At 37.9% G+C, this 20,535-nt stretch overlaps 1 protein-coding gene across 34 annotated transcripts in view; it reads right to left on the reverse strand.

The window, feature by feature from the left end:
- Positions 1 to 20,535, reverse strand: part of SDCCAG8 (SHH signaling and ciliogenesis regulator SDCCAG8) — a 262,440-nt gene that overhangs the window by 75,495 nt on the left and 166,410 nt on the right. For 33 of the 34 annotated variants that reach the window (XR_010156597.1, XR_010156602.1, XR_010156600.1 and 30 more), the window contains one exon: positions 16,326 to 16,457. Coding sequence is in view for 30 of the 34 variants with exons in the window: in XM_054674794.2 (XP_054530769.1) it covers positions 16,326 to 16,457 (132 nt within the window). In the remaining 4 variants the exon portion in view is untranslated. Of the gene's footprint in view, positions 1 to 9,737; positions 9,945 to 16,325; positions 16,458 to 20,535 lie in introns of those variants that run through there. The other variant, XM_016948573.4, reaches the window with a different exon arrangement.

Raw genomic sequence — 20,535 nt, forward strand, 5'->3', positions numbered from 1 at the left:
AACTCTAATAGCTCTAGCTGGAGGTACACAGCCAAACATTTAAATCAGGAAGAAGATGTGGTTCCAAGAATTGACACTAAAGTAGTCTGAAAAGGTTTGTAAGCTTTTCTCCATGAAGAAGAAATCAGCTTTAACTTTCAGTGTTGGAAGATTCTGTGACTGTGAGGCTGTCATTTGGTTTCTGTCTGAAAAAACTGGAAAGATCCACACATGAGTGGAAAGAACTTTTGTGGCTATACTTTTTTTTTTTAGTGTTCTTTTTTCCTACAGATTAGGTTATCTATGAAAATCAGGGCTTTACCCTGAAGGCAGAACTGACGTAAAATCCAGAGGCACTGTGTCATGCAAGCACTGAGACACACTTGAATGGGACGCTTCCTTGTCTTTGGGAAGGCCACACCAGGAGGTTGGCTGTAGACGCATCACAGCCACATGCCACGTAGTTACTGCTTGACATGTCTCCTTCTTATAATCCAGAGTCTATGACGTCAAACAAATCTCCTCCATTCTTACTATCACAGGCAAGAGCCGACCTTAGCCATCTTGCTACCCAGACGGTTGCAACATTTTTATTGTTCAATTACAACCAGTGATACCAGAGGTGTAGATACACATCTGCTGCAAATTGCCACCCTTCTACTAAAATCCTTTTCACAATTCCTCAATCTCAAGAAACACTGTTGATATAGATGTAAAAATCACCTCTTGGTGTAATATGATGATCTATTCACTTACACAGCAAAATGTACACCTCATTATTAACCAACATGAATTCATTTTGAATGCTACCAATTTGAGGTATTTTGTAAAAATACAAAGTTTTATTATAATAGTTTCCATCTTTAAAGAGCCTCTTTTTGCCACAGAGAACTGATAGTACTAATATAGACACACATATAGATGTTATAACAGCACAGAATATAAACTAAGCTTTGGGCCAGTGAATAAAGATTTCTTCTGTTATTCATCAAACTTTTCTAATGGATTTCTATGATGTTAAAGAATCAAGCTCAATATAAGACATTTCTTTCTATAACAACATTCAGAAAGTCTAGAAAGGGTCATAAATTATGATCAATGACAGTTGTGACTCTTCCTATGTGCTGATCTGACTTGTATAAAACAATCTCAATGTTAAGATACTTCAAAGTCTGTATGATATATCTGTACCTATATTTACATATATATATTTTAACAAACCTAGAGTTTTCTGACAACTAGATTTTTGATTAAAATTCTTTGTTCCCTAATTAGTACATCTCAGATTTTAGATAATAAAATCTAGCCATATGAATTTGAAGAAAATGCTACTCCTAGGCACACCATTTACCATTTTACTGTAGAAGAGCATAAATTCTGACCACAGATTTCCTTCTAGAAATGAAGAGGGTATTCTAGAAATGAAGAACCAAAGCAACAGGACCGTGAAAAGAGAGCAGGAAAGTAATGTAAAATTGAGGGGAGTATCAGACAAAGAAAAAGATAAAGAAATAGCAGAGAAGTACCATGGGCTGGTTAGAAAACAATTCAGCATGAACAGCACGTTTGGCATCTTAATACCCATCCATCCCCTGTACCCACATTTGCAGAGGACTGTGTGAGCTTCACTTAGCAGCCAGAGTCAGCAATAAATCAGCTAGATGGATGCCTACTTTCTTTTAATGACACATTTGCCTGACATATAAATATTAAAATTTACATTTGTTGGAAAAGAGTGACTCAAAAGCCTCTTTAATGCTGTTTTTCTATATTCATACAAAATGCCTTTAAAATACCTGCTCCTTAAAGCTGACTATTTTCCATAGATAAGAAGGAGAAAATGGTTTGGCCCATGTTCATATACAAAATAAATTCTTTTATGGATAATGGCCATTTTTAAACCAATTAATTTCTAGAAAACAAAAGCCCAGAAAATATCACCAGGAATAGATCATCAAGATATTATCACAAAACCAAACATTCACTTTAATCTGCTCAATTCCCATCACCAGCAGCCTGCATGCTACACACGGCCAAAACAATGCACGAAACTGCTCTTCCCCCTTAAATATACACATTCAGCTCAACAAAGGAAAACACTCTTCAAAAGCACGGAAGGCGTTGCTTTCCTTATGTAATCACCTCAGAAGTTATTTTGTTCAAAATTACCAAAGAAATGTCAAAAAGCCATGGAATCCCACAAAGCAGTTAATTCATTATGTTTGACTGAGTCTAGATTTCAATCCTTTGTGCAACATCAAAAGTGCACAATTGGAACACTGCTGCCTACAGGGCCTTACACACAGCTCCAACCCCATGTCAATGCCTTCCAACCATTTCCCAGAATTCCTGGAATTCTTCCTGGAACTGACCCATAGGCTCTCCGACAGGCAAAGTGAACTGCCCTTCCCAAGTCAGGTGAAAAGGGTCTGCCTTGGAACAAAACCTCTCAAAGGCAGCCTGAAATTGAGTGTTTCCTGAGACAAAAGCAGGGTCCTGTCTAGCAGCAGAGCTTATTTAGTTTTAAAGGAAGACCTGCTAGTTAAAGTTTTTCTTTTCCTTTGTTTTTTTTTTAATTTAATAATGATATACTATTGAGTGTGAATTGCAGAATAAAACCGAAGAACTTATGTTATTTAACAAAAACATACATTGTTTTGTACACGCCAGGCAAACACTAAGCTCATTTAAGCCTCATAACCCTATGAGGTGGGACCTTTTCTGTTTTTCTCTCCTATAATGAAGACACTGACTCACCCAGGGGTGAAGTAACTTGCACAAGGTCAACAGCAGGTTCAGTGGTGGGACTGGCATTAGAACCCAGGCAGAAAGCTCCGGAAACTGCATATCATTAACCATTATGCACCATATGCTCCACTAGCAATTAAAAAGTCTTTTTAAAAGCTCATTTAGTCTTGCTATAACCTGGGAAGCTTTCTAAGACACATTAGCCTGAAAGGCCCCTAGTAGAGAGAGAATTTGACTTAGATGTAACAAACACTGTCACTTGTAGTCCAAGCCCCGCTGAGAGGCTGGCTTGCTGGGGAAACTCAGGTAGTTAAAAGCATGGGCTCTGACATCAGATAGCCCTGCATTCCTAGACTAACAATGCCACATATTAGCTATGTGATGTTGGGTAAGTTATATAACTTCTCAGAGCCTCAATTTCCCCCTCTAGAAACAGAAGGCAATACTACTATCTCTACAGAATAGCTCCAATGATGTGTGTGTGTGTGTGTGTGTGTGTGTGTGTGTGTGTGTGTGTGTGTGTGTGTGTGTGTGATGGAGTCTCACTCTTGTTGCCCAGGCTGGGGTGCAGTGGCGTGATCTTGGCTCACTGCAACCTCCGCCTCCTGGCTTCAAGCGTTTCTCCTGCCTCAGCCTCTGGAGTAGATGGGATTACAGGCACCCACCATCCCACCTGGTTAATTTTTTGTATTTTTAGTAGAGACAGGGTTTTACCATGTTGGCCAGGCTGGTCTTGAACTCCTGACCTCAGGTGATCCACCTGCCTTGGACTCCCAAAGTGCTGAGATTACAGGCATGAGCCACTGCGCCCGGCCAGATGATTAAATTTAAAATGGTAAACTGGGTGCAGTGGCATGCACCTGAGGTCCCAGCTACCTGGGAGGCTGAGGTGGGAGGATCACTTAAATCCAGGAGGTTGAGGCTGCAGTGAGCCATGACTGCACAACTGCACCCCAGCCTGGGTGACAGAGTGAGACCCTGTCTCAAAAAATAAAAAATAAAATAAAAATAAAAGAAGAAGCAGTCACCAGTATTGTAACACATTATCACACATTGTTTTCCATTCTTCCACGCCTCACCTTCCGTTCCCTCACTCTCACTGCCCAGGGACTACAGCCAAAATAAACATTCATATTTAATCCTTGCACAGGTTCTAAGACAGTAGGAATGAAGGAATTGGCAGAATCTTCATTGAAGTCACTCACTTGGTTAGTTAACATATCTTAAAACAGATATGGAAAGATACAAACCAGAGGAATGTCATAGGAATGGAAGTAGTTGGATAATGCGAGCAAAATCACTGGTGAAAATGTCAATAAACTCAGAGATCAGAAACAAACTACAAAGTTAAAGATAGGCCATGATCAGCAGAAAGTTATCAGGAGCCACTCTGGCTCACCAAGTATGAGAAAAGCCTCATGGTACTGAAAACGCTAACATCACAGAAATGTCTTTCCCTTGTTTAAAACCCTTCAAAGGCCCCTCTCAGAGTGCTCAGAAGAAATCCTAAACATTTTTACAAGGTTCAAGAGAAAGACTCTTCCAGGTCTAACTTCTGAGGGGTCTACCTCCTACTAGGAGGTAGGCAGGTGCACGCGCGCGTGTGCACACACACACACACACACACACACAATCACTCCCACTCTAACAATGGGCAAAAGCCAGACAATCTTCAAAATCGTATTTTTTCTTGAGCCAATCAGAGAGCTGAGGTTGCAAGGTAACTAGCTGATGTAAATTCCAAAAGGTGACATGACTCTCTGAAGGCAGAACAATTGAACCGTTTTATCTTTGGCATAGCAAGGAGAGGGGAAATGGCCACTGTAAAAGTAGATAAAAGGAAAGCAGCCGACCTTTTAATGGGTTCTTAGAGTGTGGGCTAGTGTGCCAGCCTGGAATCCCTGGGAGCCCCAAACACAAGAGGACAAGAGAAACCTGCACTCATTATTGAACACTTTCCACAGCCTTCCTCTCCCCGGATGCGCACAGGAAAGATTGAAGGCGGGGCAAAAAACCCCGCGAGCAGCTTCCCCCTCCGAGGTGGGGCATGAGGACATCCACTGCCCCCTGACTAGACTATTTTTTCATATGAAGCAAACGCCTCAAGCTCCTGGGGGAGGGGCAAGAAACCTTCTCAGGAAAAAGGCCCACTGCCTCCAGGAGAAGGTGAGAGGCAAAAGCTGTCTTCCTCTGGGAAATGGGTGGAAACCTGTTGCCCTGATCCTAGGAAAAATGTGAACTGTCACTGAGGGAGGGCAAAAGCAAAATCCATCAGTGGTGTGATGGTAAATGTTTAAAAAACAGCTTTCTGGCCGGGGGTGGTGGCTCACACCTGTAATCCCAGCACTTTGGGAGGCCGAGGCGGGCGGATCACGAAGTCAGGAGATCGAGACCATCCTGGCTAACACGGTGAAACCCCGTCTCTACTAAAAATACAAAAAAAATTAGCCAGGCCTGGTGGCGGGCGCCTGTAGTCCCAGCTACTCGGGAGGCTGAGGCAGGAGAATGGCGTGAACCCGGGAGGTGGGGCTTGCAGTGAGCCGAGATCACGCCACTGCACTCCAGCCTGGGCAACAGAGTGAGACTCCGTTTCAATACAAAAAAAAAAAAAAAAAGAATTCCTCCATGTCATTTTAGGATTTGACGATAGACATTATTTCTCAAAAGAATTGTGCCCTGTACCTCCAAACATGGGTGACATGCCAGTCTGATGTGCACACAGAACATCCTGGGTTTACTCTTACCGTAGTCTATTACACCTGTATGATTACCGTATACCTCCTGCACTGGATTCAAAGCTTCTAAAGGGGAAATATCATGTCTTTTTTCCTTTTGTACCTAGTGCTGAATGCATGTTAATAAATACAGGGATACATTAATAAGTTAGAAGGTGCAAAATAAAGCAAAAGACAGGCAATCTAGTTTAGGTTTTCACATTTAATATTTAATGTTTAAAATTATAGAGTCTAAGGCAAAGCAACAAACACAACTACAGAAATGAAAAATCAGATTTAATTTAAAAGTTCTAAGTTAAATTTTAAGTCTTAAGAGTTAAGATAATGAAAATTCTAATCAGAAGTTCTGGATCTACCAAAAAGATAAACCAAAGAGAGAAAATTAGCTTTAGAGAGTGAATTGACTGAAAGAGGTTTACATTGGATATATGGAAGAAATTTTTCAGGGACTTTCAGCACTGCAATGCACCTTTTTTCCCCTCTAATATAAGAACAGAAATTTACCTATTCTGTCTTTTTGCGAAAAGACCTTTCCACAGATAGGTGTTTAATACTCACAGCCTCTTGTGGTTCTTTGTACAATGCTAACATGGGTGTAGCAATTATTATTAATTGAATATTTTTGTATTATCCACAGTTAATTGTAGAAAAAGCAAAAATAATAAACATTATAAAAATATTAAAATTGGCAGGTTATAGATGGTTTGTCAGAATTTTTGCCTCCAAACAGGCATTAGTTATTTCCCAGTACTAATATAAAATTTTCCCTCCCAGGAGTAGAAGTTAAACTCTGTTAGCCTTTTGTTTTTCTGTTCCTAAAGACTTAATGAAGTTACAATTAGGAATTTAAAAAGAGTGTTCCTCTCAGATGAATGTAGTTAACTGATCTTTGACAAACAGCAAAAGTAGTACAATAGAGCAAAAATAGAGTTTTTAACAAATAGTGCTAAAACAACTAGATATCCATATGCAAAAAAAGAATGAATCTAGACACAGACTTTACACCCTTCACAAAACGTAACTTGAAATGGATCACAGATTTAACTGTAAAACACGAAACTATAAAATTTATAGAAAATAACATAGGAGAACATCTAGGTGACCACAGGTAGGACAATAGCTACAACACCAAAGGTACGACCCATGAAAAAAAGTTGGGGCAACCCGCTCGGGACCCCTTCCATGCTGTGGAAGCTTTGTTCTTTTGCTCTTCACAAAAAACCTTGCCACTGCTCAAAAAAAAAAAAAAAAAGTTGATAAACATGATATGATATCATACAGAGCATGTTCAATGGTAGATCTATATCATGTGTTCGTCCAAACCACAGAATGTACAAAACTAAGGCTGAACCCTAATGTAAACTATGGCCTTTGGGTGATTATGATGTCCCAATGAAGGCTTATCAGTTGTAACAATTATACCACTCTGGTGGTGGATACTGATAATGCGGGAGGCTATGCATGTATGGGGTATATGGGAAATCTTTGTACCTTCCTTTCAGTTTTGCTGTGAACCTAAAACTTGCATTAAAAAATTTTTTAGAGTGTTCCTTATTCCTAACTATGCTGAAAATACGATTGTAAAAAAGCAACTAGATAGATATATCCCTCTTGAAATTTTACTTGGGGCTCATACTGAAAATTTTCACCATCGAATAGAGGACACACAAACACACACACACACACACATTCACATGTTCACAAACACTTAGAACATCATAGGCATATCCCAAGTTGTGGTCCAAAATGTCGTTCCATAAATCAGTTGTTGAAAATTCAAAAGGCATTTTGCCTTAGAAATAACATTATGTAAACATGGTATTTTGGTTCACAGACTAACTCACAAGAGTCAATTTAACCTATAATATAAATAAACAACCATTTAGAATCTAAGTCTCTGAAGTTCCTGCTGCAATCCCAGAATCCAGAACAGAGCTCAGCATGTATTAAGGGCCTAATAAATATGTTGAATGAAGGATATGAATGAATAGCAATGTGAAACATTTGTTAAGCACTAACGTTGTGCCAGGAACTATTCTGAAGACCTTTTTGTGGATTATTTTAGGCAGTTTTCACAACCTACAAGGTAGCATTTTGGAGATCAAGAAAGTGAGGAAGATGAAGTTTAAGATTAAGGAATTAGCCCATGGAGCTACAAAGCAGCTACAAAGAAGTAAACTGAGGAAAGCCCAGAGAACTTGGTTTTAGGAAGGATGCTGTTAAGTACGATGCATACTATCTCTCTACTTTTGGCTTTAGGTCTTAAAAACAAAGGACTAGATCTTGAAGGTAGCTTAAAGCATGTAAGTTCCATAAGGACAAGGCTGTCTACGTGTCCTTTGATGTATCCCAAGCACATCAGCAGTGTATAAGCACTCGGTAAATATTTGATGAATAAATCAAAGGGTGTCTTTTTCTTTTTCCTGGGTAGTGGGCCTATCCCAGGCAAAAGTGTAACATCATTTCTTTGGCATTGTCCCAACTTTGTTTTGTTGCCTCCTTTTCCCACTTAATGTTCTCCCTGGTAATCAGTTATAGCAGCTGCCTTGTCCCAGCTAAGGTAAATGCACAGCCTGCTTTAAATAACTCATTATCCATTCCCAGATCAAAATTCTAACTCCCACAGAGTGGCAAAGCTCCCAACTTATTGGGAGGGCAGCAGTCTGATCTGGCCTTCCCACTACAGTATAAACAAACGTGTCTTCCAGTCCTCACAGGGAGTTCTCAATGCATACAACTGGCTCATTACAAAGGGACTGTTTGAACCCCAATTTGCTTACAATTTTTGAATAATTTGGAAAGGATAAACTTTTCTATGTGATTTCTAGTATTCGATTGTCTGTTGTTAGACCCCTTAGATGAGAGCCTCCCTAATCCAAACATGTCAGTGGTCCAGCGAAACAAACTCTAGGGATAACGAGAGGTAATAAGATTCTTTTCTAGCAACATATACATCTCTTACCATTTCTTCATAAGAGTATAATTTTATATTATAAAATAATGGCATATAAATCTAATTTTGTTAATTTGCTCTTAATAGCATGTTATCAGTTACTTAAAAACAAACATTTGCAAGGAGCAAATCAAAGGAGTGCCTCTCTACAGCAAATTGCTGAGGTGGTGGCAGGAGGCAGGGATCATATATCTGCTTTAGCAAAAGAGATAATGGGTGATTCATTTCTGAATTACAAGTCATACGGGACTTAAAATGTAGTTATTGGGAAACCATTATACCGCTGATGCAAGTATGCAATACTGCACCGTAGGGGGTTAACAAAACAATCCAAAACAAACTAAATTATTGTGATGAAGCTAAATTAACAGCAATTTATAATTAAAAGCAAGAAGAGCAGCATTTGAAAATGAAGATGACCTCAGAACAACGCTGATAACCTAGTAATAATTAGAATCCTTTCCCCAAATCATCAAAAGTCAAACTAGCAGCGCTTATGTTACATCGCACAAGCTCTGCCGGGTGTGGAGGCGGCCAGTAGAATATTGCATTAGCATTTGCAGTAAGTTGTTTTGGCTTATAAAAACCAAATTTCAGTACTTTTAAATTTTTTACTTAATAGATTTTGAAACTGTCCATAAGAATTGACAAAAACACCTATACTCAGGGTGAGTCTTCTGGTCATCACTACCCAGGGAGCTTGGGTCTACACCTTGATCACTTTTCTAAGCAAAGGATGAACAACTCAAGACATTTCCCCAGGGGCAGTGGAAGTTTTTGACCATACACTCCAAATCTCAATAACAGACCTTTAGGTTTATATAAAACAGAGAGAACAGGAGACTTAAACAAATAAACACTTTAAGGGCAGCCAACTCCTGTCTAGCCTGCCAAGGGAGGCTGGTTCCTCAGGAGAGACTTTCTTCTTGCATCTGGGTTTCTGGAGGCATGGCAGCAGCCAGGAGTGACCTCCCAGGAGATGGCAGGTGCTGCCATGGCTACTCTGCACTGCAGGATTGCAATACTTAGGCCAGCCCAAACAGAAAGGAAGTCTGCAGCCACGAGAGTGCGGCAGAGTATATCTTTTTTTTTTTTTTTTTTTTTTTTTTGAGACAGAGTCGCACTCTGTTGCCCAGGCTGGAGTGCAGTGGCGCGATCTCGGCTCACTGCAACCTCCGCCCTCCGAGTTCACGCAGTTCTCCAAGGCAGAGTATATCTTTTACATCTTTGTGTCTCCAGGCCTAGCACAGTGACTGGTACAAAACAGATGCCCAATAAACACAGAATAAACTAAGTCTGGCATCAGGTTACCTTTCCAGCACCGTATCCATAAGCCTGCATTTATCAGCTCATATAATCTCTTCTGCTACAGCTGCTGCGATGGCAACGGAGGAGGTGACCCTTCGCCCGGTTCACTATCATTTTCTGCTCAGTGCTTGGTATCCCAACCCACCTCTCTTCTCAGGAACCTTATACGCCGCACTTTGTCTACCTCAGCGTCTCCAAATTTCTTTTGACTCTCAAACCCCCTTGATAGAAACACATGGAATTTATTAAATCATCTCATTATTATATATAATAAAGAGGAACTTTTTAAGTAAAAGCATTTCATTTAAAATAAGCATAAGTTTGAACTTTGTAACATAAAATTTTAATTTTCCTGTGCAATAAATAATGCCACTGTTTCATTTACATAAATTAAATCCACAGTGAATTAATTATGAAAGAAAAAGGCACCATTGGCTAATAACATCTTCACACCAAAAGATACTCTAAAACATAGATTTGAAATTAAACCCATGTTATAAAATCAATAACAAATAAAAACAATTTCATGATTTATTTTGAAATGTTTGCTTTTTGAATATAAAATTCAACTGCTACTGTTACAGCTTTCTCTCTTTTTTTTTAATTTTCCCATTTTTTTAAACTTTTAAGTTCAGGGGTATATGTGCAGGTATATAGGTAAACTTGTATCATGGGAGATTGTGAAGAGATTATAACCGTCACCCTAGTATTAAGCCGAGTACCCATTAGTTATTTGTCCTGATCCTCTCCCTTCTTCCACCTCCTCCCCTCCGGCAGGCCCCTGTGTCTTCTGTTCCCCTCTAAGTATCCATGTGTTCTCATCATTTAGCTCCCACTTACAATGAGAACATACAGTATCTGGTTTTTTGTTCCTGCACTAGTTTGAAGAATAATAGCCTCCAACTCCATTCATGTTCCTGCAAAGGACTCTTTTTGTTTTTAAATTATGAGATAAAGATTAAGATTTCAGGCTTCTATTTTCAAGCACTTTTCTGAAAATAGTAAATAGTGTTAATTCCCCAAATTAAAATGTCAAATTAGATGAAATCAAGATTATAATTTGTATTTTTAACATTGGCTTTTGAAGAATCAAATTTCTATGACAAACATAAAACTTATGGATTTGGTAAAGATCATCCTGAATCTAGTTTATAGAAGAACTACCTATTTTCAACTCATTACTAGATTGTTACACTTCGATCAGAAGCTGTATGTCTTTAGACAATGGTTTTTATGGATATACTTTAAACAATATATTACCATACAAAAGGGGGAAAAAACTCCTGTAAAACTGTGTAATTGACGAAACCCCCAGGATTACTGGGAGTCGGTGACAGTGAACGCCCAGATGAGAGGACACAGGTGCTCAGCACTGCTCCACTGGCTCTGGGGCTTGTCCACTCTGAATACACTGGGGGATTTTCACACAGCTCTATTTTCTAGGGAGAAATAGGTGAATTGATACTTACTTTAAAATAAAAACAGAAAAAAAAAAAATGGCACTGCCATCTTTAACATGAATTCCCTGGACTGCCTTTGTGGACGCCAGGAGTTCCAAACCACCAGTTGAAAATTTAACTTTCTTCGTTTTTACAACTTGAATGATCTTTACAATCATTTGAACATTAAATTCATGGCCAAAACGTAACGCTTGATCTCATCCCAAACCCAGGCCATCTCAACCCCAAACCAGCTTCTTTAGAGTGTTCCCTAGTTCTCAGTAAGTAGCAGCACTAGGCACCCATTGCTCAGGTCAGAAATATGGGTGTCATCCTTGACACGCTCCTCTTCTCCACCCAGCACTGCCAATCAAGTAACTCCTGCTGGTTCTACTTCCTACACATTTCGCCAGTGTTTATTTCTGTCACCAATATTAGCATTCCAGTCCAAGCATCATCATTGCTTGACTAAGTCCAAAAGCTCCCTAATCGTTTTTCTGTTTGTTTGATTTTTTAGACAAAGTCTCTCTCTATCACCCAGGCTTGAGTGCAGTGGCGCCATCTTGGCTCACTGCAACCTCCGCCTCCCGGGTTCAAGTGATTCTCCTGCCTCACCCTCCCGAGTAGCTGGGATTACAGGTGCTCGCCACCACACACAGCTAATTTTTGTATTTTTGGTAGAGACGGGGTTTCACCATGTTGGCCAGGCTAGTCTCGAACTCCTGACCTCATGATCCACACACCTCGGCCTCTCAAAGGGCTGGAATTACAGGCGTGAGCCACCACGCCCGGCCCATAACTGGTCTTGAGTAAACACGATGGCTCTGTTCCAATCTGTTATCTATTGTGGAGTTAGAATACAATTTTTAAATGCAAATCTGATCACACCTCCTCTGTTTTTAAAAAAATCTTTTGATTTCTTCCCATTAGTAACAAGATAAATTTAAAGGTCCATGATAAAAACATAAAGACCAGCCGGGTGCGGAAGCTCACGCCTGTAATCCCAGCACTTTGGGAGGCCAAGGCTGGCGGATCACGAGGTCAGGAGATCCAGACCATGCTGGCCAATACGGTGAAACCCCGTCTCTACTAAAAATACAAAAAATTAGCCGGGCGTGGTGTTGGGCGCCTGTGGTCCCAGCTACTCGGGAGGCTGAGGCAGGAGAATGGCGTGAACCCGGGAGGCGGAGCTTACAGTGAGCCAAGATTGCGCCACTGCACTCCAGCCTGGGCGACAGAGCAAGACTCCGTATCAAAAAATAAATAAATAAAATAAAATAAAATAAAAATAAAAACATAAAGACCCTGCCTTTAGGTCCAGCCCTTTCCTACCTCTCCAACCTCATTGTATGCCACACTTTCTTTTTTCCTTTATGTTGGACACACAGTTCTTGCTCTTCCTCGAGTACTATGCTTTCTTATCTCAGGAACTTCCATTTTATAGATTTTCTTTCTCTAGAACAGGAGTCAGTAAAACTTTTTAGGAGAGGGCCAGATAGTTTGCCAATTCCTGATCTAATCCCACTGCTTACCGATTCAAATGTCATGTTCTCATTGAAGCTTTTCTTAATCAATGTTAAGTGCCCTGCTGGGGACAGTGGCTCACACACCTGTAATCCCAGAGATTTGGAAGGCCAAGGCGGGAGGATGGTTTGAGGTGAGGAATTCAAGACCAGACTGGACAACATAGCAAGACCTAGTACCCACAAAAAGTTTTAAAAATTAGGCCAGGCATGGTGGCTCATGCCTGTAATCCCAGCGGAGGCCAAGGTAGGCGGATCACCTGAGGTCAGGAGTTCAAGACCAGCCTGGCCAACATGGCGAAACCCTGTCTCTACTAAAAAATACAAAAACCAGTTGGGCGTGGTGGCAGACGCCTGTAATCCCAGCTACTCCGGAGGCTGAGGCAGGAGAATTGTTTGAACCCAGGAGGCGGAGGTCGCAGTGAGCCGAGATCGCACTACTGCACTCCACCCTGGGCGACAGAGTGAGACTCTGTCTCAAAAAAAAAAAAAATTAGCAGAGCATGGTGGTATGTACCTGTAGCCCTACCTGCTTGGAAGGCTGAGGAGGGAGGATCACTTGAGCCCAGGAGTTCAAGGTTACACTTCAGCCTGGGCGACAGAGTGAGATATTCTCTTAAAAATAATTTTTTAAAAAACAAGTTCCCTTATTAAATGTACTTGTACCACAAAATATATTTCTCCTTCATAGAACTGGTCATTATTGTACAGTTGGCCCTTGAGCAACATGGGGGTTAGGAGCATCAACCCCCTGTACAGTCAAAAATCCATGCATAACTTTTGACTCCTCTCAAATTCAACTACCAACAGCCTACTGTTGACCAGAAGCCTTATACTGATAACATAAATGGTTGATTAACACATATTTATATGTTATATGTGTTATACACTATATTCTTACAGTAAAGTAAGCTAGAGAAAATATTAAGAAAATCATAAGAGAAAATACTTTTACAGTACTGTACTGTTATATATTGATGCCGTAAGTTTATAATGTCTGTTTATAAGATGAATCATCTGAAATGACAGGCAGCTGCAGCTGCAAACTTCAACCTAAGCTACATATCCTGCAATGCAACTTTTGCTTGTAATATCATGACTTTTCTCTGCTTCTTGAAAGTACTTCCAACATCACTAGTGGCACTTTGTATGGGTCCCACGGTGTTATTCAAGGTTTATGTATTGCACTAAACATGATGAAAAATACACAAGAGCTGCAATAGATCACTTGTTATTGCAATAAGCAATTTACTGGAGAGAGAAACTGTTCACATGCAGACGATTTAGTCCATACAGCGTTTTCAGTGGATACTTACAATACTTGAGCTCCTCGCAATAGCAACAGGAGGTGGTTACAAAATTATCACGGTAGTACAGTGTGTGCTACAGTTAACTTCATGCAGTTATGATCTAATACTGCATCTTCACATTTGACATTGCTCTCAATTGCAAATGGTACCATGTATGATCTGTAAGTGTTTGTGTGTGTAAGTCTGGATAAATTTTAACTTTTTATAATAGATTTGCATATATTTTATGGTAGTAAATGATAAAGACCAGTATCTACAGATGTTTTATGTATTCATGACATACTTAAATTTAAAACTTCTTTTCATTATTTCTAGGCTACATGGTTTATCTGCGGGTTTTTTCAAATTGTTGCAAATCTCCAAAAAATTTTCCAATAAATTTATTGAGAAGAATCTGTGTATAAATGGGCCCAAACAGTTCAAATCTGTGTTAAGGGTCAACTATAATTAATTAGACAGTTATGAAATTCTTTTGCTAATATCCATCTTCCCTATAAGGATGTATGCTCCAATAGAGTGGGAACTATATCTACTTTGCTATTTTATTCCAGCATGTGGTAGAAAATGTGACACACAGCAGCAATCAATCAATCAATCAATCAATGTTGAATGAACGAACCATTAATTTGCCACCTGACCTTCATTCGGCACGTTTGTCTTTCTTAGGCTTAGTTCTCCATCTGGAAATGGAGATGATAAATGCAGCTACTTTCAAGGTTGCTTCAAGGTACATAAGGTAATATGTGTGAGAGCATTCTAGGAACTCTAAAGCAATACACAAATGTAAGAAAATAAATGGAAAGATGCCCCAGGTGCACAGGACTGGGGCAAAGGCTGGCCCAGTGGCCAAATCCTCTGGCTCATTTTGTTGGTCCTCTAGCTAAGAATGGTCTTTACTTTTTCAAAGCGTTGTAAAAAACACAAAACAAGGAAGACTATGCCACAGAGACCACGTGTGGCCTGCAAAGTCCGAAATATTTACTCTCTGGCCCTTTACAGAAAACTTTTGCAGAACCCCTGGCCTACAGAAGTGCCTGGGCTTAAGTAAACATTTTAATAGTGAATGAATAATTATTACTTTGCAAATATATCCATATTTTGGTATTTTGATAACTGACAAGCAGTGCCATCATCTGACTGCCTGTCTTCATTCAATAAAGCAAGTAATCAACGTAAAAATACCTCCCCCACACCCCAGGCTAATATGCTTACTTTACATTTAAAAAAATACAAGGAGTCTATAAATATTTTCCTTTCCTTCAATTATATCAAGAACTGTTTTTGAAACAGAGAAGGCATGGATGGCTGGGAAATGGTGTGGGGATGCAGAGCTGGAGGCCACGCGAACCGTGTCCACTGGAAGGGTGGCTGCTATCATCGTGCATGCGGTTGTCATGTGGAAGTCCAAGTCTACAGAAGCCTATTCACTGTCTGCTGTGAAATACTGAGATTATTTTCTGCCCAGGGAATCCATTATCACACAGAAATGAGAAATGGCACATGGATAAAAAATAGTAAGAGGCTGTGTTTATTGCCAAAAAAAAAAATCCCCATTACTGCACAAAAAGAAAAGGATTTTGGAGTCAAAAGATCAAGATTCAAATCTGAACTCTACCACTTATTCCATCTGTCACTTTGAGCAAACCTATCAGCCTCTCTGAGCCGAATTTCTTCATCTAGAAAAAGAGAATAATAATCATTGATGACATTTAGTGGGTGGCCTTTACGAGCCATGTGCTTTGCTATATTATATTTGATCTTTCCATCAAAATGCAAAGTAGATATGATTAGTGCCAATATATAGGTGAAGAAACAGTCACTCAGAGAACTTAAGTGACTTGCTCAAAGTAACGCCACCAGAAAGAAGGGAAGGTTTTGTTTGTAGTCAAGTTCTGACTCTAGCAATGCTATTAGTGCAACCTCTGATAAGATGTTTAACCTCTTTAGACCTACAGACCTACTATGTGCTTTACCTTACAAAAAGCATATAAAATCTAATTTCTAGGAGAGATAATTTGAAATTCCTCCATATTACAATATTACCGACTTACACCTTAAAGGAAAATGGCTTTCCTCCATTCTTCCATGTTAAATCTAATTCTATGTCTTCAGAGAATAACAAAAAGAGGATGTACTCTCCTCTTTGAATATAATAAGAACAACCTAAATTAAGGAAGCATAAATACATAAAATAAAAGTATTAGATTTTGAGCATGTCACAAGTAGCATAATGATGATGAGTTCTACTTATTCCGCAGCAATTCCCCTTCAGTGTGTAAACCAAACACATTCAATATGCGGCACATGAGTTGACATGAAACCTTGATTACCTTTGCTTCATCGTCTCATGTACTCTCCCATGCTGGACACACTGCTTCTCCAATTCTTCATTTCTTCTCTGTAACTTTCCCAATTTATCATATGTATACCTTTTTTCTTGACTGAGTTGAGCTATTTCAGATCTAGAGGTGAAAACACAAAAATAATAGATGTTAAAGGTTCTTATTACTAGGGCATATTGTTATTATATAACCTTAACATTATCTTAAACTCCACACTTAAACATGATAGCATAATGAAAACTAAATCCTTTGCAAAAGAAAATATTTCAGAAATGGCAAGATACATTGTAGAGACTCATGTGTTAGACAGAAAAAGGAATAACAACTTATTCTAATAGAAATGGCTTCCCTAAGGAATAAGACAAAAATGATAATGATCAAATCTCTTTTTTAAAAGACTATCATTCATTTAACAAATACTTACTGAGTGCTTGTTATAGGCCAAACACTATGCTGTCAAAGAAGAAACCCTAGGCCTAATTTCTATAACAGAGTTTCTTTTAATTAACATAATTTTAATGGCACATGGTTAAAATAAAAATAGTTCTTTAATGGTTAATTTTAAGTGTCAACTTCTTTGGGTCATGGTGCCCAGACATTTGGCCAGACATTATTCTGGACATTTCTGTGAGGGTGTTTTTTAGATGATATTAACATTTAAATTAGTAGACTTTGAGAAAAGCAGATTGCCGTCCATGCAGGCAGGCTTTAACCAATCCACTGAAGGTCTTAATAGAAAAAAGATTGACCTCCCCTGAGCAAAATGGGAATATCCTGTTTTTCGTGTCTTAGATGACAATCCAAGTCTCAAAATTTGAAGATCAAAAAGATGTTTATCCAAGAAGAATTATATTCCTTTCCTTGTATTAAGTAAACTCTAAATTACTGCCTACTGCCACAATCTCCTCATGCCCTAATGCCTAATCAGTTAGAATGGAAAGTTTAAAACTCTTGTATATTATGAGTCGTTTTCAGGTTAATGATTGGATTGTTTTCTGAAGACTCCTGACATAAAATTAATTCCCTTCAAAGAAAGAATTCTTCCAGTAGGCAAGATAGCCTTTTCTTCCTGGTCAGAAAAGGATTTGGATTTGCTAAGGGAAATCTTACTTTACAAATTGTTCATCCCAAGGACCAGGCTGCTCAAGTGTATGGAGCAAAAACTCTTGCTTTTAGTTCACCTCATTCTTCATTTTGTTTTCATCTTGGTTCAAATGTCATCCCAAAGGAAGCTTGCCCTGATTAATACCTTGCAGTTCTCAATATGTCAGCACGTTTTTTGAAGCTACCTCTAGCCTTTATGCATACATTAGCTTATAATTTATTCTTTTAAATTGTGCTCTGTGCCTTGTCTTTCCTACCATATTCTGTATGAGAGCATGGATTATCTCATTTTCAAGTTCAGATCAAGTGCTCAATCTACATTTGCTTCTCCTAATAAGAATCTACCCATGTTTGAAATAGTCCGAAAGGAGTTAATAATGACTTACGTTTCTCCTTTCAGAATCACATACAATACAAAAGAATTTAGAGGCAGTTATGATAAATTTTTGATCTGGTATCCCTTCCAAGATTAGTATCTCCTATCATACCATGCACTAAAATAAATTTCAAAAGAAGAAAAAAAATCCTTAAACCAGATTAGAAAAAAATGCAGAACATTGATCTTTTCTCAGGCACTTTCCAAGCAAAAGGCACTTTTAAAAAGAAAAATCACAAAGAAAAAAATAGATTTTACAATATAAAAATACAAAACTTTTATGCATAAAAAAATCATATGTTTAAAATATATCATAGGTTTGTGTGAGAGTATTCATTGTAGCATTGTTTCTAGAAACAACCTTTCTTTGCAACCCATAATCTGGAAACTTAACCAAGAAATCTATCAACAGGAGCTTGGTTATGTTACTTATTATTCTGATAATGTGGCTATTTATAAGTGATATTTATTGATCTAAAACTGTGACATATTGGTAAAAAAGAGAAAACATTAGAAGTCAGCATGTATAATGTGATTTCATTTTATAATTTAGAAAAATATTTTGACATGCATACCAACTATTAACATTGGTTATTTCTGGATGGTAGGATCAGGAATGTTTTCTCTGTTCTTTATTCATCCTTTTCCATACTTTCTAAATTTTTAAAATAGATATGTATTTTATTTGTTTTAAATAAATTCATTCTGATTTTGAAAAAAATCATAATAAAACAAAATGTAGATGTCACTGGTGGGGGAGGTTGTGTGTGGAAGGAACAGGGAATATATGGGAGTTCTGTACTTTCTGTCCAGTTTTGCTGTGAACCTAAAACTGCTCTAAAAAATAAAGCTTATTAATTAAAATCAATGTAAACAACAGGAAATTATTTACAAAAATAAGACAAATAAACATTAAAAGCATAATTTAATGAAACACTGCACTCTCCATCAAAATTCCAATTAAAAAGTATAAGAAATATTGAAAATATCTACAGAAGAAACACAAATGATCAATAACATTTATAACATATTCAATTTCACTATTATTCAAAAAATAGCACAACAAAACCAGATACTACCACCAAATATTTACTGCATGCCACCGTATAACAAACAGTGAAATCCATCCTTTACATTCATGATCTCAATTAATCCTATAAGGTACTTGTAAGGGTTTCTTTTCTTTTCTCTGTGAGGTAAACATGAAGTTGAATAATTTGCCTAAGGTCATCCAAGTAGTCAAGCCCAGATATTACTTAGTCCACCTCTAAAGGGGTGGTTCCACCCACCTGTGCAATATTGCCTCTCATTCTTTTTTTAAAAAATCTCACTTCTTTGTAATGTTATTTACTAATTCGGCTACATATGCAGTGATTAGAAGTTAGTGTAGTACTTCAGCAAGGTAAAACACATCAACACCCTTAAAAGGATTCATCGTCTTGGACCAGCAATTAAGGAAACAATCAAAAATTTAGATTTAGGTACAAAGTTTTTGTTGTATTATTATTCAAAAATGGTTAAAAATTGGAAGCATCTTAAAAGCCTAATAATTCTTATACACGCAAATCATTTAATAAAGTTTTGTTTTCAGAGTATTTACTGATATAGAAAAATGTTCATCAGATATCAAATGAAAAAACAGACGCAAAACTGTATATACGGTATAATCTCAATCACACTATAAATGTACACAGACATACACATGAAAAATGACTGAAGGGAAATATATCAGAGGTAAGAATAGTTATCTCCAGATGGTAGTGGCACAGGAAATTTTCCTTAATTCTTCTTTGTATTTTCCAAATTCCCTGCATTGAGGATGTCTTACATAATCCCAAAAATATAAATGTTATTTATAAAGTACACATCACTATCAAGTGTGTATTGCAAGAATCTTTTTTTCTGCTTCACATATTTTTGTTTTTTTCTTTATTTATAATTGTAATTTGCCTACCAACTTCCATTTTTCAATAAAAATTTGACATATATGCCTGCACATCATCCTTTTTCTGTCTGCAGCTCATGATATGTTCCTAGAACTAGTAGTTTGCAAAGCTCAAAGAGTTAAACTTACAAGTTTTCTGTTAGTTCGGAGATACATTTCTGGCATGATTATCCTGTGTCATATAAAAGGATAATTGACTCTAATTCATTTTCATAGAAAATTTAGGCAATTTCTGGATTTACAGAAGCATGAACTTTCCCCTGTATTTTTATATACCAGTTATGTTGTATAATTGCATTTGCATGAAATATATTTTACTACTATAATTCGGATTAAAATGATAATTGCTTTCAAAGGGAAATACAATATCTTAATTTTTTATTCTTTTAGGTTCTAGTTTGACTTTTGGTAACAATTAGCAGAGGCCAATATCAGTCTCCTCTTGTAGAAAATATAATTTTTATAGTATCCCAACCTAACATCATCTAAACATGCAAAGGAAAAAAACAGTTCAACCGGGTGTGTGTTCTTCACCTCAATTAAACTCACACAGTTGGATACCTACTGTTGCCAAAACAGTAATATAATTTATACATTATAGTCCACACAGTAAAACTACACTAAAAGTCATTTAACAATATTTATAACACCATAAAGTATAGTGTTAAAATATATGAACTGCAATATGTACCAAAATTATAAAATTTGTTTCTCATCATCAGTGATTAAAACCAGGATCATTGCTCTAGCCTCAATACTCACAACCCTGGTGA

Source organism: Pan troglodytes, chromosome 1, assembly GCF_028858775.2.
Source record: "Pan troglodytes isolate AG18354 chromosome 1, NHGRI_mPanTro3-v2.0_pri, whole genome shotgun sequence".
Taxonomy (NCBI): domain Eukaryota; kingdom Metazoa; phylum Chordata; class Mammalia; order Primates; family Hominidae; genus Pan; species Pan troglodytes.